The 17689-nt window shown below is 44.3% G+C and overlaps 2 protein-coding genes across 4 annotated transcripts in view; one reads left to right on the forward strand and one right to left on the reverse strand.

Annotated features, from left to right (window-relative positions):
• The window catches only part of MIDN (midnolin), a 36645-nt gene extending 27205 nt beyond the window's left edge, over positions 1–9440 (forward strand). Inside the window, exon 8 of the mRNA XM_089535739.1 lies at positions 9142–9440. Coding sequence (XP_089391865.1) covers positions 9142–9404 — 263 coding nt within the window. The 3' untranslated portion in view covers positions 9405–9440. The remainder of the gene's footprint in view (positions 1–9141) is intronic.
• Positions 1–17689, reverse strand: part of LOC149308408 (uncharacterized) — a 154491-nt gene that overhangs the window by 57861 nt on the left and 78941 nt on the right. The window lies entirely within an intron of this gene.

The following is a 17689-nucleotide window of genomic DNA, read 5'->3' on the forward strand; positions in this document are numbered from 1 at the left end:
TTTTCTCTGTGTCAGGCCTCTGTGCATGTGCAGAGACTCCCCTAATAATAATAATAATTTGTTTTATTTATATACTGCTATTCCAAAGATCATAGCGGTGAACAGCAAGTAAGCTAATTAGCAAGTAAGCTAATTTGCCCCCAACAGTCTGGGTACTCATTTTAGCGACCTCAGAGTCGAGCTTGGGCCCTTTTGCTGGTCTTGAACTCGCAACCTTGTGGTTTCGAGTGAATGGCTGCAGTACAGGCATTTACCCACTGCGCCACCAGGGCTCCCCTAGTAGGGAGGTTGGATGGTGACCTCTCCGGAGTGACTATATAGGTAGCAAATATAATATACAAAAAAAGGAACTAAAGAACATACAGAGAGTAGCTACTTACAATGAGCTAGTACTTTAATATTTAGTATTTTATATTATTGAAATAGTTATAAATGTTTTAGTCTGTAAAGCACCATCGATGTACATGTATGGCACTATATAAACAAATAATAATAATAGTAACTAAAAGTACATGAACCAAAAAATGAAGTAACTAACAGTTGTACAATCATATACAGAAAGTAACAGTGTTTTGCAAACTCACCTTTACTGACAAACGGTACTTGTACCAGTAATTGACTAAATTGCTAAAGTACTAAATGGAAGTCCATGAAAAGGATTGTCTCTTGTCATAACAACTTTAAGTCTTGTATCCTGGATTAAACCCTAATTCATTTACTCCAGTGTAAAACTGTAGCTATTTTTTTGGTATATTATATTTGCTACCTATATGTTTTCCCCTGAGTTTGTTAGGCATATTTTCTTTTCCAGACCATACTGTGTTTCTTTGGTGTTCCCTACCTCTCAGGAGTGCCTTGGCTGTGTATTTCTGCATGGCAGGGGGTTGGAGTAGATGGTCTTTGAGGTCTCTGCGAACTCTATAATTCTATGCTTTTACTGGGGCAGGCTACATTTGATCTCCTGGGGCCTGTATTCAAATTGTGCCTGTGGATTTTCTTAAAAGGAAGTGCAGGTTTGCCCTCTTTGTCTGTGGTGCCAAAGGAAAGGTGAAGTGAGACCTGAAAAAGGATTGGTCAGGGGTTTCCCCTTATCTTTTATTTTTGGATACTGCACTGAGATTTTCAGTGTGTCTGAAAGTTTCACCCTTCCATTTTTTGCAAGTGGTAATTTTTACTCATGAGAGACAGCATGGTGTAGTGGGCATTGGACTATGACTCTGGAGGCCAGGGTTCGAATCCTGTCTGGGTCCTGCAAACCCACTGGGTGACCTTGGGCAACTCACACTCTCTCAGCCTCAGGGGAAGGCAAAGGCACACAATAACAACAGCTTTCCAATGCTAGCCTTCATGGCTAGGGTGGCTAAGAAAAGCCAGCAGAGACTTTCCAAATGGGCTTGGGTGCATTCGAGGTAATCCTTTTCAGATGATCCCAGAGTGGGAGAAAGGATCAAGGGATGCATGATCAGTTTGGGATCCAGAGTAGGTGGTGATTCACATCTGGATCTGATGAAATCCTACTTTTGTATCTCTGAGTGTTAAGGTGCCCTATTTTCAAAAAAGTATCAGGGTGCAAAAGTAGCTATGCCAATGACTACCCAGCATATAGGTTCATGGGCTGGATGATTGGTTTGGGTTTAAGGCTTTCACCGCTGGCATCCATAGTTTTTTGTGGGGTCTTCAGGCTATGTGGCAGTGTTCTGGAAAAAGTTATTCCTGATGTTTCCTCTGGGGGGGCACAAAAAAGCTGTGGTTTCTGTTTGCTAATGGGTAGGCATTAACTTATTCAAAGCCCAATGACATCATTTCCCCCTGCATGCTATTTCCTATTAAATTAGCATTTTTCCTTTGTTTCCTTTTTAAAATCTGCATGCTGTTTGCATATGCAAACAGTGCCATCCCTTGCAATAACAATAACAACAGATTCAGACTAAAAAAAACCCTTCCCTTTTCATAAGAATGGCTCCCCTCCCTCTCTCTCTCTCTCTCTTTTGGAGAAAATAGCCTTTGCAAATGGCTCTTTTCCTTCCATTCACAAACTATTCTTTCTCAGAATGAGGAACTCTATTGTACATATCCCCTGGCAAATTGGCAACAAAGGCCTTGAATCCCATTGTTGAGTGCCCATTATGGGAGACCCAGCGAATCAATAAGTTGGCACTCAAAGGCATTGGAAGTATGGCAGGAGATTAGTCTAGATGACTCTTGAGATTCCCACCAACTTTTATGATTCTCTAAATACTCTTGGGACTAACAATTTGACTTAAGTCAGATTTGAGCCCTTAAAGAGTACAATCCTGTCACCCCTCAGCCTTCTCTTCCCCAGGTTGAACATGCCCAGCTCCTCCAACATTTCCGCTTCTATTTTGTTCTCTATCCCTCTTTTCATCCTCATTGCTCTTCTCTGAATCTGTTCCAATTCATATCTATCTTAAAACAAGGTGCCCAGAACTGGATGCAGGACCCCAGATCATGCCTGACTGGCGCAGAATTTAGTGGCACTGTGACTTCACTTAAGTTGGAAACTATGATTTCATTAATGCAGGCTAAAAAAGCATTTGCATCACACTGCTGGTTTATGTTCAGTTCATGATCAACAATAATCCAAAATACATCTGAGGAAGTAAGACTTTAGTCTACAAAAGTTCATGATGCCAACTCCTTTCTTTTTCAGTTAGTCTCAAAGGTGCTATAAGATTGTTCTACGTACTGATTCTACAGACTACCATGGCTATTTCTTTGAGTATTCCCAATGTGTTTTTCATGTGTTAAGCTATTTTTCGAGGTCCTTTTGAATTCTGTTCCCATCAGCTAATGCTTCTTTGATTCAGTGAGTGTTATCTAGAGGTTCAGCTGGCTGGTAGAGCCATAGGTAGATGCTGTGTTGTCCCCCAAACAACTTGAAAGCACACAACAACAACAAATTTACTTTGAGGCAGAAGGTGACTGAAGAGCAGAGTGTCCTAGTGACTCAATGAGTGGAAAAGGAATATATAGACCACCAGGAGACTCTTTGTAAATTGCACCAACTAGTCGAGGAAATCTTGCAAACTGTAGCAGGCTGCTACTGCATTTGTGACTAAACTGGAGATTGGCACCCAATCCTTTCCTTTTTCCCAGAGCTGAGCTTCCCAAAACTGGGAAAATTTACACCCGGAATTGGCTCAAGGGAAGCGGAGCCCAAGGCAGGAGATCTGGGAACCCAATGTCTGGATGGTTCCTGCTTTGTATTTTTGCTTCTTCTCTTTATCTTCAGTGAGGAGGAAGCCATAGGCAGTAGGCGGCTGCTGTCCCAAAATAGCAAGGCGAGTTGGCGGGGGCGGCCGCAGCAAAACAGCTTGGCTTCTGCTTCCTACTCTTGCCCACCCCCAGCCTCCTTTTCTGGCCAAAGTGGAGGAAGAAAGGAAAATCTCTTCCTTCATTCCCCCATCCCCAATTCTCTGTTCAGAAGCTAGAATTTGGCAGAGGTGGTTCTTTTCTCACTGTCTCGGACGTTTTGTGTGTGAGAGACAGAGTGCGAGTCCTGCTCTGCATTGTTGAGCCAGACAGAGTGCCAGCGTGTGGTGTTAGTAGTTTGAGTGTTGAACTCTGTAGACCAAGGTTCGATTCCCTACTCGCCCTTGGAAATCCCTTCGGTGATCTTGTGCAAGTCACACTCTCTGAGCCTTAGAGGAAAGCCATAACAAACCAAGAAATTTGGCCCAAAAATCCTAGAATAAGGTTACAAGAGCCAGCATGGTGTAGCGGTTTGAGTGTTACAGTCAGGACCAGGGTTCGGATCCCAACTTGGCCATGGAACCCCGTTGGGTGCCCCTTAGGCATATCATACTTTCCCAGCCCTAGAGGAAGGCAATGGGGAAATCCCCTCTGAATAAACCTTGCAAGATAACTCCAGCGCAGGGTCACCATAAGTTGAAACCAAATGTAACAAAGGTGTCTTTTTCTAGGAGTGAGCATTCGGTTATTTCTGCTGGAGCCCTCTCAGTTTGCCCACTGAAATTGTATATCATAAAATTTGGCATAGTTCTGTCACCTTTACAATTTTGTGTTTCCGTCTGCATCCTTGGCTGGCAGTGAGAAAGGTTGGCACTTCACCAGGAATGGGCAGAATATTTTTTTCTCTGAGATGTTAGCTTTCCGCATGCGGTGATTGTGTATTTCTATCTAAGGGAGCTTTCCCTTGCCCACAGTCCACACTGAAAGGCACAAGTTTCCAACATTCACTTCCATTTCGTGTCAGAGAAAACTGCCCTCTTTATTTCCTCCATCCTCCTGTTGCACATTTCTAACAACTGTCTCAGCTGCAGTCCTATGTGGTTGTGCTCCCCAGATGAACAAAGGGAGCAGACTGGACACACATCAATACCTCAAATTCCTGAGCCACCCCTCCTTTGGGCTTTTCTCCTGGTCTCCCTTGCAAGGGTGTCGTAAGAATCCCTGAAAGTCTGTGGATGTTTTTGAACACATTACTAATTTTTTTGATGGTTCTGCAAAGGCTTACTCAATGTGTGCAGTTGGTGAAATCTGCACTGCAAGACTTAACCCAACTTTCAACCCTGCGAGGGAGGCCTTTTCCAAGAACTTTTGCAATATCCTAAAGGAGAAACCCAACTGCCTTTCTCTCTCTATTCTCATTGCCCCAGTCCTTACCTATTACCATGCCTTGTTTTCCTCATACCGCAAGTCAAGCTGGTGTCTTTCTCCCCCTACACATACGCGCACACACCCCACACATTTCTGTGCGCACTGGCCTAGATACATCACACGGGCGCCTGTGAAGTTGTCAACCGGCGAGGCACCCCCTTGACAAGCCACAAAATGAAAAAAACCACACCACCCCCCAAGAGAGAGACATCAGGCAGTGCCACCTGCCAGAGACATAACACAAAAGGGACCTGGGGAGGGGAGAGAAGGCACTATTTTAAGGTTATGGAAGAGAGGAAGTAGAGTTGTTGGTGTGTGTCTGTGGCACTTTCTCCCTAAGATGCATGTGAGGTTGCATGGTCCCATCTTCTGTCTAGCCTATCTAGGGCAGGGATGGGTCAGCTATAGCTTTTTCTTATAGCCCACAGCTCCTGCACACCTTTGGGACCACTGTTTTTCTGGGCAAAAAGAGAGAGGTAGATTGTCTTTCCCAGAAGCCTCTGGGAATAGTGTTGCGCCTTTTGAATCCATCACTGGGGAAGGGGCACTTTGCATTCTTTGGCGGTAGAAAATACCCGTGACCACTTGCAGTTTTGTTCCCAAGTTTCTTTGGCAGGCTCCAGTAAAAGTCATGGTGAGGAATAGGATGCAGGATTATATGTGTCACATCCAAAGTTTGCATATCTTTCTTTCCTCCTTTCTCATTTCCCTCCTATTCATTCTTTTCCTTCTTCCTTCCTCGTGTCTTGCGTGAGTTGACGGCACGCTAAGTTGCCAGGTCTGGCCCTGAGTTTACCTGTGTCATCTCCAGGTTGGCAAGCAAGGATGCGAAATCTCTGGTTTTGTTGGGCTCAGATCCAGGCAAGAGGAAGGGCTGGATGTAAATCTCCAGCTCTGCAAGGACAACACCAGAATGTGCAAGACAGATTGCCATTCTGCTGCTGCATTTTGCAAAGACTATGAGGTCTATGTACAGTATTTACAGAGTTAGCTTCCTCCTTCCCTTCCAGTCATGGTGGTGCCAGGGCTCACCCTCCACTCTGCTCTGCATCCACCTGTTGGCCAGAAGCAAGTAGGCTGTATTAAATGTTCCTTGTCTATCTGGATCTGAGAACAGCCACTTTGCCTTAAAATTTGTCTTAAATTCGAAGCAGGAAAATATAGTCTGCATGTGTACGTTTGAGTGGCAAGCTGTGAGCAAATGTGATTGATGCTTACTTAATACATAATATTTTCATGACATCATCTGTAAACCTCAGGTTTTGACCTGGAAACCTCAGTGCCTAGGAAGATCCTAAACTACTGTTAACTGCCTTTGGATTCTGAAATGAATCAGCTCTCTGCCACCAGGAGATCACCCAGTTGATTCTTTGCCTGCTGGGCTGGGATGGCAAGTGGAGGACAAGGTTTCTTTCTTACTTAACATTTGTATTTTCCCCACCTCCTGTTTCCTTGTCTTTGTCTCCCAGATGCACATCACTTGAAATAGATTTTAAGGCTTATTTTGGCATTTACTACAGTTTGTTGTAATGCAACACAGGGAAGCTGAATCTTAGCTGTGATGGGCATCTGGAGATGGCTGTTTGACCCTTATTGTGGTCATTTGTTTAGGGAGAAAGGGTTGTCACTTCTGCCTGGTTGCATTGCATTTTCAGTGCAGCCAAATAAGTAAAAACTATGAGCTCTGATATAGTATGAACAATCTTCCTAGAATAAATTGGTCCAGCTTCCAGATGTCACAGATCTCTTTATTGCTTCTTTTCCAGAGGTTTTTTTTTTAAACTATGCAATTTTCCTTTTCCCATCCACTCCACTAAATTTATCCAATAGTCTGAGTTTTTATTATACAGTATTATAATGTGAGCTGTCCTGCTATAGTAAATATGTCCATCTTCCATATACCACAGGTTTCTTTGTTGCTACTTTTGGGCATTTCAGTTCCCTGGCCAATGCTCACTAAATCTGGATCCTTTCCTTAACCTCTATTTGTTCTTCCTCTTCCCCCTCCATGACATCAAATTTACTATACTATACTACGTATATCATAGGTGTTTTTTGTAATTCCCCTGCTATTATAAATGTGCCTAGAGGCAGGGTGATATAGTAGTTTGAGCACTGGATTATGACTGTGGAAACCAGGGTTTAAATCCCCACTTGGGCATGAGTGCCTATTGGGTAACCTTGGACAAGTCACACTCTCTCAGCTTCAGGAGAAGGCAAAGGCAAACCTCCTCTGAAACCTCATTATAGGTTTGCTTTAGGGTTGCCATGAGTCTGAAACAACCTGAAGACATACAACAATAGCAAAAAATATGCCAAGCTCATGGATACCACGGGTCCCTTCGTTGCTTCTCTTTTGGAATTCATTTCTGCAGCAGGTGATCACCACATTCAAAATTCTTTCTTCTATGTATTTTTTCCTCCTTTTTCCACCCACCAGACTGACTTTATCCTATAGTATGAGCTCTGAGCTCTCTTACTATATAAAATCTGTCAGCCTTCCAGATACCACAGGTCTCTTTCTCACATCTTGTGCTATAATTAATCCATCAGTCTTCCCAGTGCCACAGGTCTCTTTTTTGCTTTCTTGGGGAAGGTTTCAGCACTCCGGCAGACGTTTGCCAAAGACTGATCTCTTTTTCAATTGATGTCTTTCTTTTTCATTCTTCTCTTTCCACCCACTCTGGTCCCGGTGACTTTGGAGAGAGAAAAAAGAAATGCTCCATGGCCAAGTTTGTTATTGAGTGGGTGCCACTTTTTCCTCTTTCTCCCATCTCTGTAAACGTTCAATTGTTCGTCCGCCCACGGGCTGCTAAAGCAAGCAAGCGCGAAGGAGAGAGAAAAGCGGCCCCTTCTCCCTTCTTTGACGGGTGAGAAGTGGGAGGCGTGAAGCGAGGCGAGGGGAAGTGATCAAAACCCCAAACCCGGCGGGCAGGGGGGCAAAGTGACACAGCGATGGAGGCAGAGAGCTCCAAAAAACTGAAAAACAGCCACTTTGTGCCAGCACCGCTGTTTGCCTCCTTGGGCATCCCGACTCTGTTGCTATGGAAATGGGCCTAGTTTTTCCTAGGATGGCATAGAGGGGAGATAGCCTGTTCAAAACCTGGCACTGCCACCCCTTGGGTGCAGGGTGTGGGGTATTCAGTGTCGTATCTGTTTCCTATTTGCATTGGGTGCGATTCGTCAAGCTGTCCTCTTAGCGCTGGAGCGGCCATTTTGAATTTGGCCAACACCAGCCCTTGGGCCTTCTTGTCCAGCAGCTCATGAAAGTTGCGGCCCTTAAAAACTGGACAGCCAGACGTTCCCATCCATGCTATGCAGTGTTCTGCCTCTCACCATGGCCAGCCAGAGGCCTTGGGAGTAACATGAATAGCCTTCCTTTTATTTCTCCCAAAACTAGCATTTTAAAAGGAAGAGATAAAGTAACTTCTGGTTTATTTCTCTTTTTTTAAAAGGTCTCTCCTGCACCAAAAATGACCTAGAGGGCCAAAAATACCTCCTCTCCTTTGAGAAAATATTTCGTTTTGACTCTGAGGTTGTTCATATTGTTGTGCTGGCAATCCCAGATTCCCTCCCGTTTAAAAAGTAGATTTGGCCCCAGCTTTAGAAATAACATGGAAAGAATAACGAGAGGTTTCTTCAGTGCAAACAAGAAGAGCAGCTCAACATGTTACAGCAAATGTAAAAAACTACAGTGGGCCCTTGGTATCCACTGAGGTTTGGTTCCAGGATCCTCCCTTTTTGAATACCAAAATTCGTGGATGCTCAAGTTGCATTATATACAACAAGGTAGTAAAATGGTGTCCCTCATATAAAATAGCAAAATCAAGGTTTGCTTTTTGGAATTTGTATATATTAGAATGTTTCTAAGCCATGGATAGTTGAACCCACAGATGAAGAATACATAGGTGTGGAAGGCCAGCTATAACCATATGGATATTTGAAATGAAACAACCAGATCAAATGACCCTCGCAGACATCCAGTGGGTCCTTGATAACCCGGCTTGGCCATGGAAACCCATTGGATGACCTTGGCCAAGTGACACTCTCTCAGCCTCAGAGGATGGTAATGGCAAACCCCCTCTGAAAAAACTTGCCAAGAAAACCTTGTGATAGCTTCACCTTAGGGTCACCATAACTCGGAAATGGCTTAAAGGCACATACCAACAACAACAGTTGCTGTCCTCTGGAGTTTGGTGCCAGGACACCCCCCCATAGATATCAAAAATATACAATGGCTTAGTAAAATGTAGACAAACTGCTGGAATCCAACCCTGAAAGTCTATTTCTCCAGCTGTCCTTCCCCATCATTGCAGTGATGATATTGCTGAAAAGTCTTTGGCTAGGCAGAGGAAAATGGAGGTTGGGAAGACATAGAAGCTTTCATAGAAAGAATGTTTACCATGAAAGGTTTTGTTAAATGAGGTATGCCTCTTTAGGGTATTTTCAATATTTTAATCTTGAAACCGCTTTAAATTTGGGTCTCTTCCTGCTTTTCAGGTGATCGCTTGCGACAGACGGAAAACCGCGCCACACGCTGCAAGGTGGAACGCCTCCAGCTCCTGATGCAGCAGAAGCGGCTGCGCCGGAAAGCCCGACGGGACGCCAGGGCCCCGTATCACTGGCTACCGAACCGCAAATCTAGCCGGACCAACAGCGATAGTAGTGTCTCCAGTGAAGGCAGCCTTGACCTGGACTTCGAAGACTCGGTGTGGAAGCCCGAAGTCAAAGCGGACATGAAATCAGAATTTGTCGTAGCATAAAAACATAAAAATAGCGAACCTCAGATTTTGGGGTGGGGGGGGAAGAAGCATTGGGGGGAGGATGGGGAAGGGTATGAAAAAGACTGTTTAGTAATAATACTTTTTTTTTTGGTCCATGAGAGCAAAGGAGGGTGTTTTTTTCTCCCTGGGTGCTTGATTCTAAAAGACTTGGTTGCTGTGGATTTCTCCAAGTGGACCTCTTGTTCGGATGTATTTAGTTGGATGAGACACCCTTTTTGGAACAGTATTTTGTATTATTTTCCCCACCTGAAACTCTGCTCTGGTTTTATTTTAAGAACTGAAAACAGCTGGGAGGGGGTTTGCTATCGAGCGAGCCAGCAAAGTTTCTTTCCCAGGAAGAGAACTCGAAAGGAAGATGGTATAAACGCTTCTTATTTAAAAAGAAAAAACACACTGGCGGTTTGAGGGCGTGGGTTTTTTTGCGGTTTAAGAAGGAGGATTCTTCAAACACAGCTGCCTTAGATGACGTGCGGAAGAGAAGACGAACCTCGGGGGGGGGGGGACACGAAGTGGACTTGAGACACGTGGAACTAGGAGGGACGATGAGGACTTGAAATCTCCCCTGGTGTCCTGATTTTTGGTTTATTTTCAGGCTGGGAGGGGAGCGCAAGGCTTGGGGATGGGGGGCTATACTGGTGTGTCAAAAAGCTGCTTCCTTTCCTGTGAAATCGGTGAGGATGTACGTTTTTAAGAAAAACTGGAGGCAGACAGAAATGCTTGAAGCTTTCTCCTCTTTTTTAAAAAAATAATTTTTTAAAAACATTTTTGGTGACTTCTACGTTAACGGGAAGCACTGTGCATTCTTCAGGCTGAAAGTTTTTGGGGGGACCCAGATCCGAGGTGAATGGGGTGGGTGGTTTCAAGAGATAGATTTGAGGGTGTGTGAGTGTCCGTGTGTCTATCTGTCTCTCTTTCTCTTCCTTCCCCCCCCCCCCAGATATGTAGCATTTCTCACAATCTCAGTCTCTTGAGCCAAAAAGGTCCCCCTCAGCCTTCTCTCCTCCTCCTCCTCCTGCTGATAATTCTTTCCATTTTTTTTTCATCTGGAGAATCCACGTGCACTTTATAGGAAGTGTAAGTTGGCGAAGTGACACAGGCTCATAAAACATTTTGGATTTCCCCCAAAATTTACTCGAGGGAGAAAGGATGGCACTGGAGGGGGAGAAGAGGTGGGGAGATGTAGCATCGGGAAGGGATGCTCTACAAGCTCAACTTTCAGCATCCTCTCTTACTTTGAATTTGTACGTCTCTGATGCAGTTATGGTGACATATTCCAAGAGGAACCTGTGCATTAAAGCGGTTACCAAGTTTTGCTAGAGAGGTTACCAAGTTTTGCTGTTTTAAAATAATAAACTTTTTTTAAGTTGGAAAAAAACACCACCTGTGAAAGATATTTGGAGTATGCTAGACTGGGAGAATTAAACTGGTTGATCTGTTAATGGTTTCCCTCTGCCACCCGCCCCACAAATGGCAATTTCTAGAGAAACTGAGACCCCATTCAGCCTGCCTTGAGCAATAGGGCTGAGCTACATGGTCTCTGAGTTCTTCCCTGTTATATCTAAGGTCCCTTCTGTTGTCTCCAACATCCTAGTTGTGCAGCTGCTCCATCCTAGACCACCTCCCTGGTATTATACTGTATATCACATTTCCCCATTTGCTGTTTCTGTCGTGGTACAATCCTTTCCAGGTGATATCTTCACGTCCTTCCTCTTGATCCTGGGATCACCCAGCTCTCTTTCTAACTGGGGTGCCCCAGATGATAGTCCTGCGTTTTCCCTGTAGGGCAATGCCACCCTCCTTTTTTACCACCTCAAAACGTCTGGCAGCCTCAAGAAACACCCGCTCCTTCAACCACCTCTTTTCACCATGTGGCATCAATGGCTGCCTGTCCACATGCATGCGCATGGATGTGTCCAAAACAATACCCTCTCTTGTAGAGACCAACTCTTTCAGGTTAGCCTCCTTTCTGATTCCTTGAGGTTTTTTTTAAATAAAATAAAAAATAGACAAAAATTAGTATCTAGCAACACTTCCTTGGATCTATCTGGGTGTGTTTTGTATTATTATTTATAGACTTAAACAAAAATCTGAGCCAGTAATTTTTGTTTTGTTTTCAATAGGCCATAGAACTCTGGTTCTTGTCCTTTTTGCTTGGCTGCAAACCTAGCAACCACAGGTGTGTTTGTGTGTGTTTGTGTGTTTATGTCCGTTCAAGGAAGAGAGCCGGCATCCAAGAATGGAAACTGCACAGTTTAGTGTGATCTGGCCCAGACATTTTTCAGCAGAAAAATACAGAATGAAATGGTTTTTGTTTTCCTTACTTGTTGCCTGTGCCTCAAAAATCTTCCAATAAAAGAGCAATCTGAGAGTTACCAGGTAAAGCCACAGTGTAAAAATCCTGTGCCACCTCTGGGTGAGGATGGACTCCAGCTCCCATCAGCCCCTGACTGTGACTGGTAGGAAATAGAGTCCAACAGAATCTGGCCAGCCCATGATTTCCCACCCTGGTTGAGTGGTGTTGAATGTTTAAATGCTATGTGCTAAAATCTCTAGGGAGAAGGGTGTGCAGCTTTGGTGTCTGGGTTGTGGCCACTTGAAAAGCCCAGAGTCGGACAGCTGTGGTGGTCATTATGTTCCTCTTTAAGTGTGTCATCTTTGTGGGATTTTCCTCCAAGCCTTAAATTTACTTCTGCAGTAGCTAGGAGAACCCATCCTTTCCCCTCCAATTCCCAGCTTTGCCCGCTTCCCCTTGCCTGTTTTTCACAATTAGCCTTGTAACTTTCCCAACATCATGAGGTCTTGGCTCCATGTTGATTTCTGTATTTCTTTCCATAAATCCATGCTGATGGAGACTTGATAGGCAGGAGGGATGGGACCAGAGTCTCTCCATCCAGCAAAAGGGGAGGGGGGGAGTTTAAACACTACTTGGTTGACCTGTGTGCTTTTCAAAAGGATGGGAATAAAGAGCAGAATTAACTTCTACAGAAAGTGCCTCACTCTGGAATTCTTTGCACACCTGTTCCATTATCCCTTCCCTCCCTCCTTTCCTTCTATCCTTCCTTCCCTCCCTTGCCATGTGGCAGTTGTCTCCTTGCCACACTTTGATAGATCCTGTTAACTCTGCCCACCATGATCTGATAGCTCAGACTAATAGGGATGTTGGTTAAAAAAACCTATGGCCCAGGAAGCTCTGGATGTGGGCATCTGATGTCCCTGTTTAGTTGTTCTACTCTGGTCTGGTTTTCCTTTTAGAGCTGCTTCAGTCATTTTCCTCAACATGCTTCATGAAACTTCCTTCTCCCACCCACCTACCTTGGGGGGAAAAACCTCTTAAATACATATACATATTCCCATTTTGTTAGTGAGGTGCCAATGTAAATCATGCCTTTTCTCATCCGTAAAAGAGGATTACAGCTTTCAGCAGCTCCAGCCGTGGTGAAAAATTGTGGGAGTTACTGCCCAACATTTTTCAAGATGCGGGATTCCCATTATGATCTAGATCAGTGACACTCAGATTCTGGATTCCAGGTGGTTTTCATGTTGACTAAGTTGGCAGGAGCTTCTGGGAGTTGAAGTCCAAAATAGAATCGTAGAGTTGGAAGAGACCATTAGGGTCATCCAGTCTAATCCCCTGCCATGCAGGAAATCTAAATCAAAGCATCCCTAACAGATGGCCATCTAGCTTCTGTTTAAAGACCTCCAAGGAAGGAGACTCCACTACACTTCGAGGGAGTTTTTTCCACTGTCGAACAGCCCTTACTGTCAGAAAGTTCCTCCTAATGTTCAGGTGGAATCTCTTTTCCTGGAGCTTGCTTCCATTGCTCCGGGTCCTAGTCTCTGGAGCAGCAGTATGACATCCCTCCAAATATTTAAACAGGGCTATCATATCACCTCTTAACCTTCTCTTCTCCAGGCTAAACATCCCCAGCTCCCTAAGTCATTCCTCATAGGACATGGTTTCCAGACCCTTCACCATTTTAGTTGCCCTCCTTTGGACACATGGCTCCAGTTTCTCAATGTCCTTTTTGGATTGTGGTGCCCAGAACTGGACACAATATTCGACATGGGGCCTGACCAAGGCAGAATAGAGTGGCACTATTACTTCCCTTGATCTAGATGCAGCCTAAAATTGCATTGGCCTTGTTAGCTGCCGCATCACACTGTTGACTCATATTCAACCTATGGTCTACTTGAACTCCTAGATCCCTTTCACACGTAGTTTCATTCAGTCAGGTGTCCCCCGAGGACCAAAGTTTGGAAACCACTGACCTAGATGACCCTGCGGAAAATTATACCAAGTCTTACACCGGTTTTCTAATCCCCAGCTACTGCTATAAAAATGTTATCATGGCTAAGAAAAGCATGTTCATATACCTATCAAAAGTATGTCTTACTATGGTGAGGGTTGCTTGTCCTTTTTCATAATACTTCAGCCACTCAGTTTTTAAAAATCATACAAATAAATAGAGTGTGTTGGAAGGAAGGAACTTTTCTTGAAACCCACTACTCCAGTTTTGCAAACCAGAAAGGGGCTTCTCGCAAGCTGTCATGGTAGCTAGGCTATGGTTTGAAATAATTTTGTAACTGAAGGGATTTGAACCCCCTTGGCTGGGCAAAATCCCAGGTACTGATCTGCAACTGATCTTTTTGGTGAATTAATGCATATAGAAAGGAAGGCGTGAGGAGCTTGCAAATACCTGAAGATCTGGCCCTAGAATAACCTCAAGGACAGCAGAAGGCTATTTTGGTAGACCTGTAAAGTGATTTTAGGAACGAATAATGCCTAGCCAAGGTTAACAAGGATCCACCTCCATCCCACAACATGACTTTGGTGTATTTTTCAAGCATCTCACACTCAACACCTTCTCCACCCTCCCTAGCTGCTACCAAAATCTGCATCCATCTGTGTCTTTTTTTAAAATATGGAACTTCTTGATAGTAGTCTCTTGCCAACCGGGGAGTTAGGATATTTGCGCCTCCTCTGGTCAAATTGTGTCCTTACACTTCCTGTTGTCTCCCCCATGTGAAATTCCTTTGTATGTGATGTTGTAGAAGGTTTTTAATTTTTTAAAAATTATTATGTATTTAAATGTGCTATTTTTTTTTGTATGGCGTGTGTGTATGCCTGTATATTCTCCCAAGATATCAATTTCTCCCCCCGCCCCCCCCCCCAGCAACCTCTCATTTTGGGGGAAGTCGGTTGGTCCTTTTTTTCTTTCTTTTTTAAGAAATTGGTTTGTGATTATTATTTTTTTAAAGTCTACATAAGAGCGGAAAGGAGAGTCAAAAGCATTACAAAAAGAAAAAAATACACACCTCCTGTATGCGTGTTGTGAAAGTGTGTTGGGAAGGGGAAAGGGGTGTGATGCGTAGACCTGTTTTACCACCTCATTTAAGTTACCTGTATTAAAAAAAAAAGAAACTTTTAAACATGGTTTAAAAATAATAAACACAAAATAAAGATTGCTTGAGCCACACTTGCGTTGCAGCCTTAATATTTAATGGAACTTGATAGTGGGGGAAAGACAGGGCACTATTTAACAATGTGCACGCGTGAAATGAAATAACCAGGTAAGGAAAGCCTTGTTGTTTGCCTGCAAGTCGTTTCTGACTTATGGTGACCCTAAGGGAAGCAGATCATAAGGTTTTGTTGGGAAGATTTGTTCAGAGGAGGTTTGCCATTGCGTTCCTTTGAGGCTGAGAGAGGGTGACTTGCCCAAGTGTGACTCACCCAGTGAGTTTCGTGGCCAAGCTGGGAATCAAAACTTGGGTCTCCAGAATCATAATCCAACACTCAAACTATTACACCATGCTGGTTCTCAAGGAAAGCCTTACAGAAGTCAACAGAAACATTTTGAATCACCTGGAGCCCACTTTAAAGCTGCTTCCAAAATTTCTCTTTCACAAACCACCTCCATTTTTTGCATGATTTCTATTTTTGTGGCCAAACTTATAGATCCGAGGGGCTTATCTGTGTTCTCCTTTTCTGTTTTGCTGTTCATGCATGTGATAAGAGATTCTGGGGGCAGCTGCTGTTTGCCTTGCCTGTTGAAGGCATGTGGCTCAGCATTACAGATGGATAGATTTCATCAGCTAAGATATCCTGAGTTTGCAAAATCCAAGCAAAAACATATATCTTTGAACCCTCTTCAAACTGCTGTGGCTGTTGATTCTTTTAATGTTCAACAAAAACCTACCCTCCTGTAGCTGAAGCACATTAGATGTTTGCCCTTTGGAACTGCAAGGGACAAATTTATTGTGAAGTCGAAAGCTTTCATGGCTGGCATCCATATTTTTTGTGGGTTTTTCGGGCTCTGTGGCCATGTTCTAGGAGAGTTTATTTCTGATGTTTTGCTAGCATCTGTGGCTGGCATCTTCAGAGAAGACAAATTTATCCTTCAAATACTGAAAAATAAGCCAGACAACATCTGATTTCTATGTATGGATGAAAACTGGGTAGCAAATAAAGGTGACAGGAATAAAATGGACTAATTTGAAATGTACTGGAGGAGCATGCTGCTGCAGATGCTATGACCTGCTAAAAATAAATGAGTGTGAGCAGATCTAGACTGAATTCTTCCTAGAAGCCACAAGGAATATATTGGATCCTATTACATTCTATCCCAATCCCACAGCTGAATAGGTACGTTTTATAAAATTAGGCTGTTGTATTCTGGGCATATCATGAGATGACATGGCTCACTGGAAAAGGAGATACTGCTGGTGGAAGTGGAAGGCAGTAGAAAAAGAGGGAGAGTGCACTGCAATCCAGGCGGATTGGCTGCATCATGGAAGCCATGGTTGCTCTGCGTTTGCAAGAGCTGAGCAAAGCTTTGGATGACCAGGGATCTTGGAGAGGTCTCATTCATAGGACTACCATATACTGAAGGCAAATAACAACAACGGTAGTATTCATAGAGGGAAATGGCAAATACAGAAGAGCCAGAGATGGCCCACACAATTCCCACCCTCCTCAAAATATGTGTGTCTGTCTCCTACACTTTCCTTAATCTGTTCTCAGTCTCCTCTCTTCCCAATATGACACTCCTGTCCAGAAATGTTCAGTCTGTTGACTGGCTAACCTTTTGCGTGCAGCAACTCTGTGTCAGGCACAATAAAGAGGCCTTGCCATACGCTCTGGGTTCTTCCCAGCCCCTTTTCCCAGGGGACAGAGTTCAGGTTATGCAATAACTTGCAAGACCTTGAAGGAGATTCTCATCTCAGAAAGTGATGTTTTCTTTTGTTCTTCTTTTCCCTCGCGCACGCATCCCCAAATCTCGTGTATCATTCAGGTAGTCCTGAACGGAATTTGACTGGAGTTTTCTTCCCTCTTGGGTTATGTACAGATTTCTTTTTCTGTTAGCAGCATGATGGAAATTTAAAATGGCAGCTCCTTAGGGGCCTACTACAGCCAAAGTCTCAACATCTGTAGAATGGTTTTTTGTCCCCCCCCCCCCCCCCCATGATTTGCATTGTGGCCATGCTGATTAGGGATGATGTGAGTTGTAACCCCATATATCTGAGAAGGCACAGGAAAGGAAAGGGGACACATGTTGGAAAAAGAGGAAATGGTGCAATGCAGCAACCCCAAAAATGTCAATGCAATTCTAGGCTGCATCAATAGGAGCATAGTGTCTAACCAGTGGTCCACAAACTTTTATGGACCACCGCTCCCTTTCTTCTTTGATGACAATCCTAGCACACTCACCCCAGTCTGTGGATATTAGATCTACTGTTCTACTGCAAATTCAAAACAGCCAACATTGGTCGCCGAATCACTCTGGGAGCAGCAACCGAGCAGCTGGCTGTGCCCCTGCTGGCCTTGTGGGAAAGGCCAGGGTGCGCAAGAGGCCTCTTGGTCGCTGCTCAGTTAGCTGCTCGGTTGCTGCTCCCAAAAGTCCCAGTTGTAGAAGGAAGCGTTTCTCCCTGTTGAGGAACGACTTTAAATCCTTTGTCCTGTTAGAGAGGGGTGCAGCCAGTGCATATGTAGGGGATTTTCAGAGGCCACATGCTCTGGACTGGAGACTGGCATGGATGGGAAAGGGAGAGATTTCAACTACAGGAGCCACTCCAAGGCAAAGGACTCTTTCAAAGGATTGACCCCAGATACTCCTCCCGCTCCTTCCCCAGAGACATACCTTCCCCATAGAGCCTCTTCTCTCATTCTGTCTGAGGAAAGAAAGCAGGAGCAGCAGCAGTGGCGTCACTAGTGTCAGCACGGGGTGACACACCAGAAGAGGTGTGACACCCAGTTGGGCCTTCCT

The sequence above is a fragment of the Sceloporus occidentalis genome, unplaced genomic scaffold, assembly GCF_023333645.1.
Source record: "Sceloporus occidentalis isolate IW3139 unplaced genomic scaffold, rSceOcc1.0.p SCAF_8, whole genome shotgun sequence".
NCBI classification, from domain to species: Eukaryota; Metazoa; Chordata; class Lepidosauria; order Squamata; family Phrynosomatidae; genus Sceloporus; species Sceloporus occidentalis.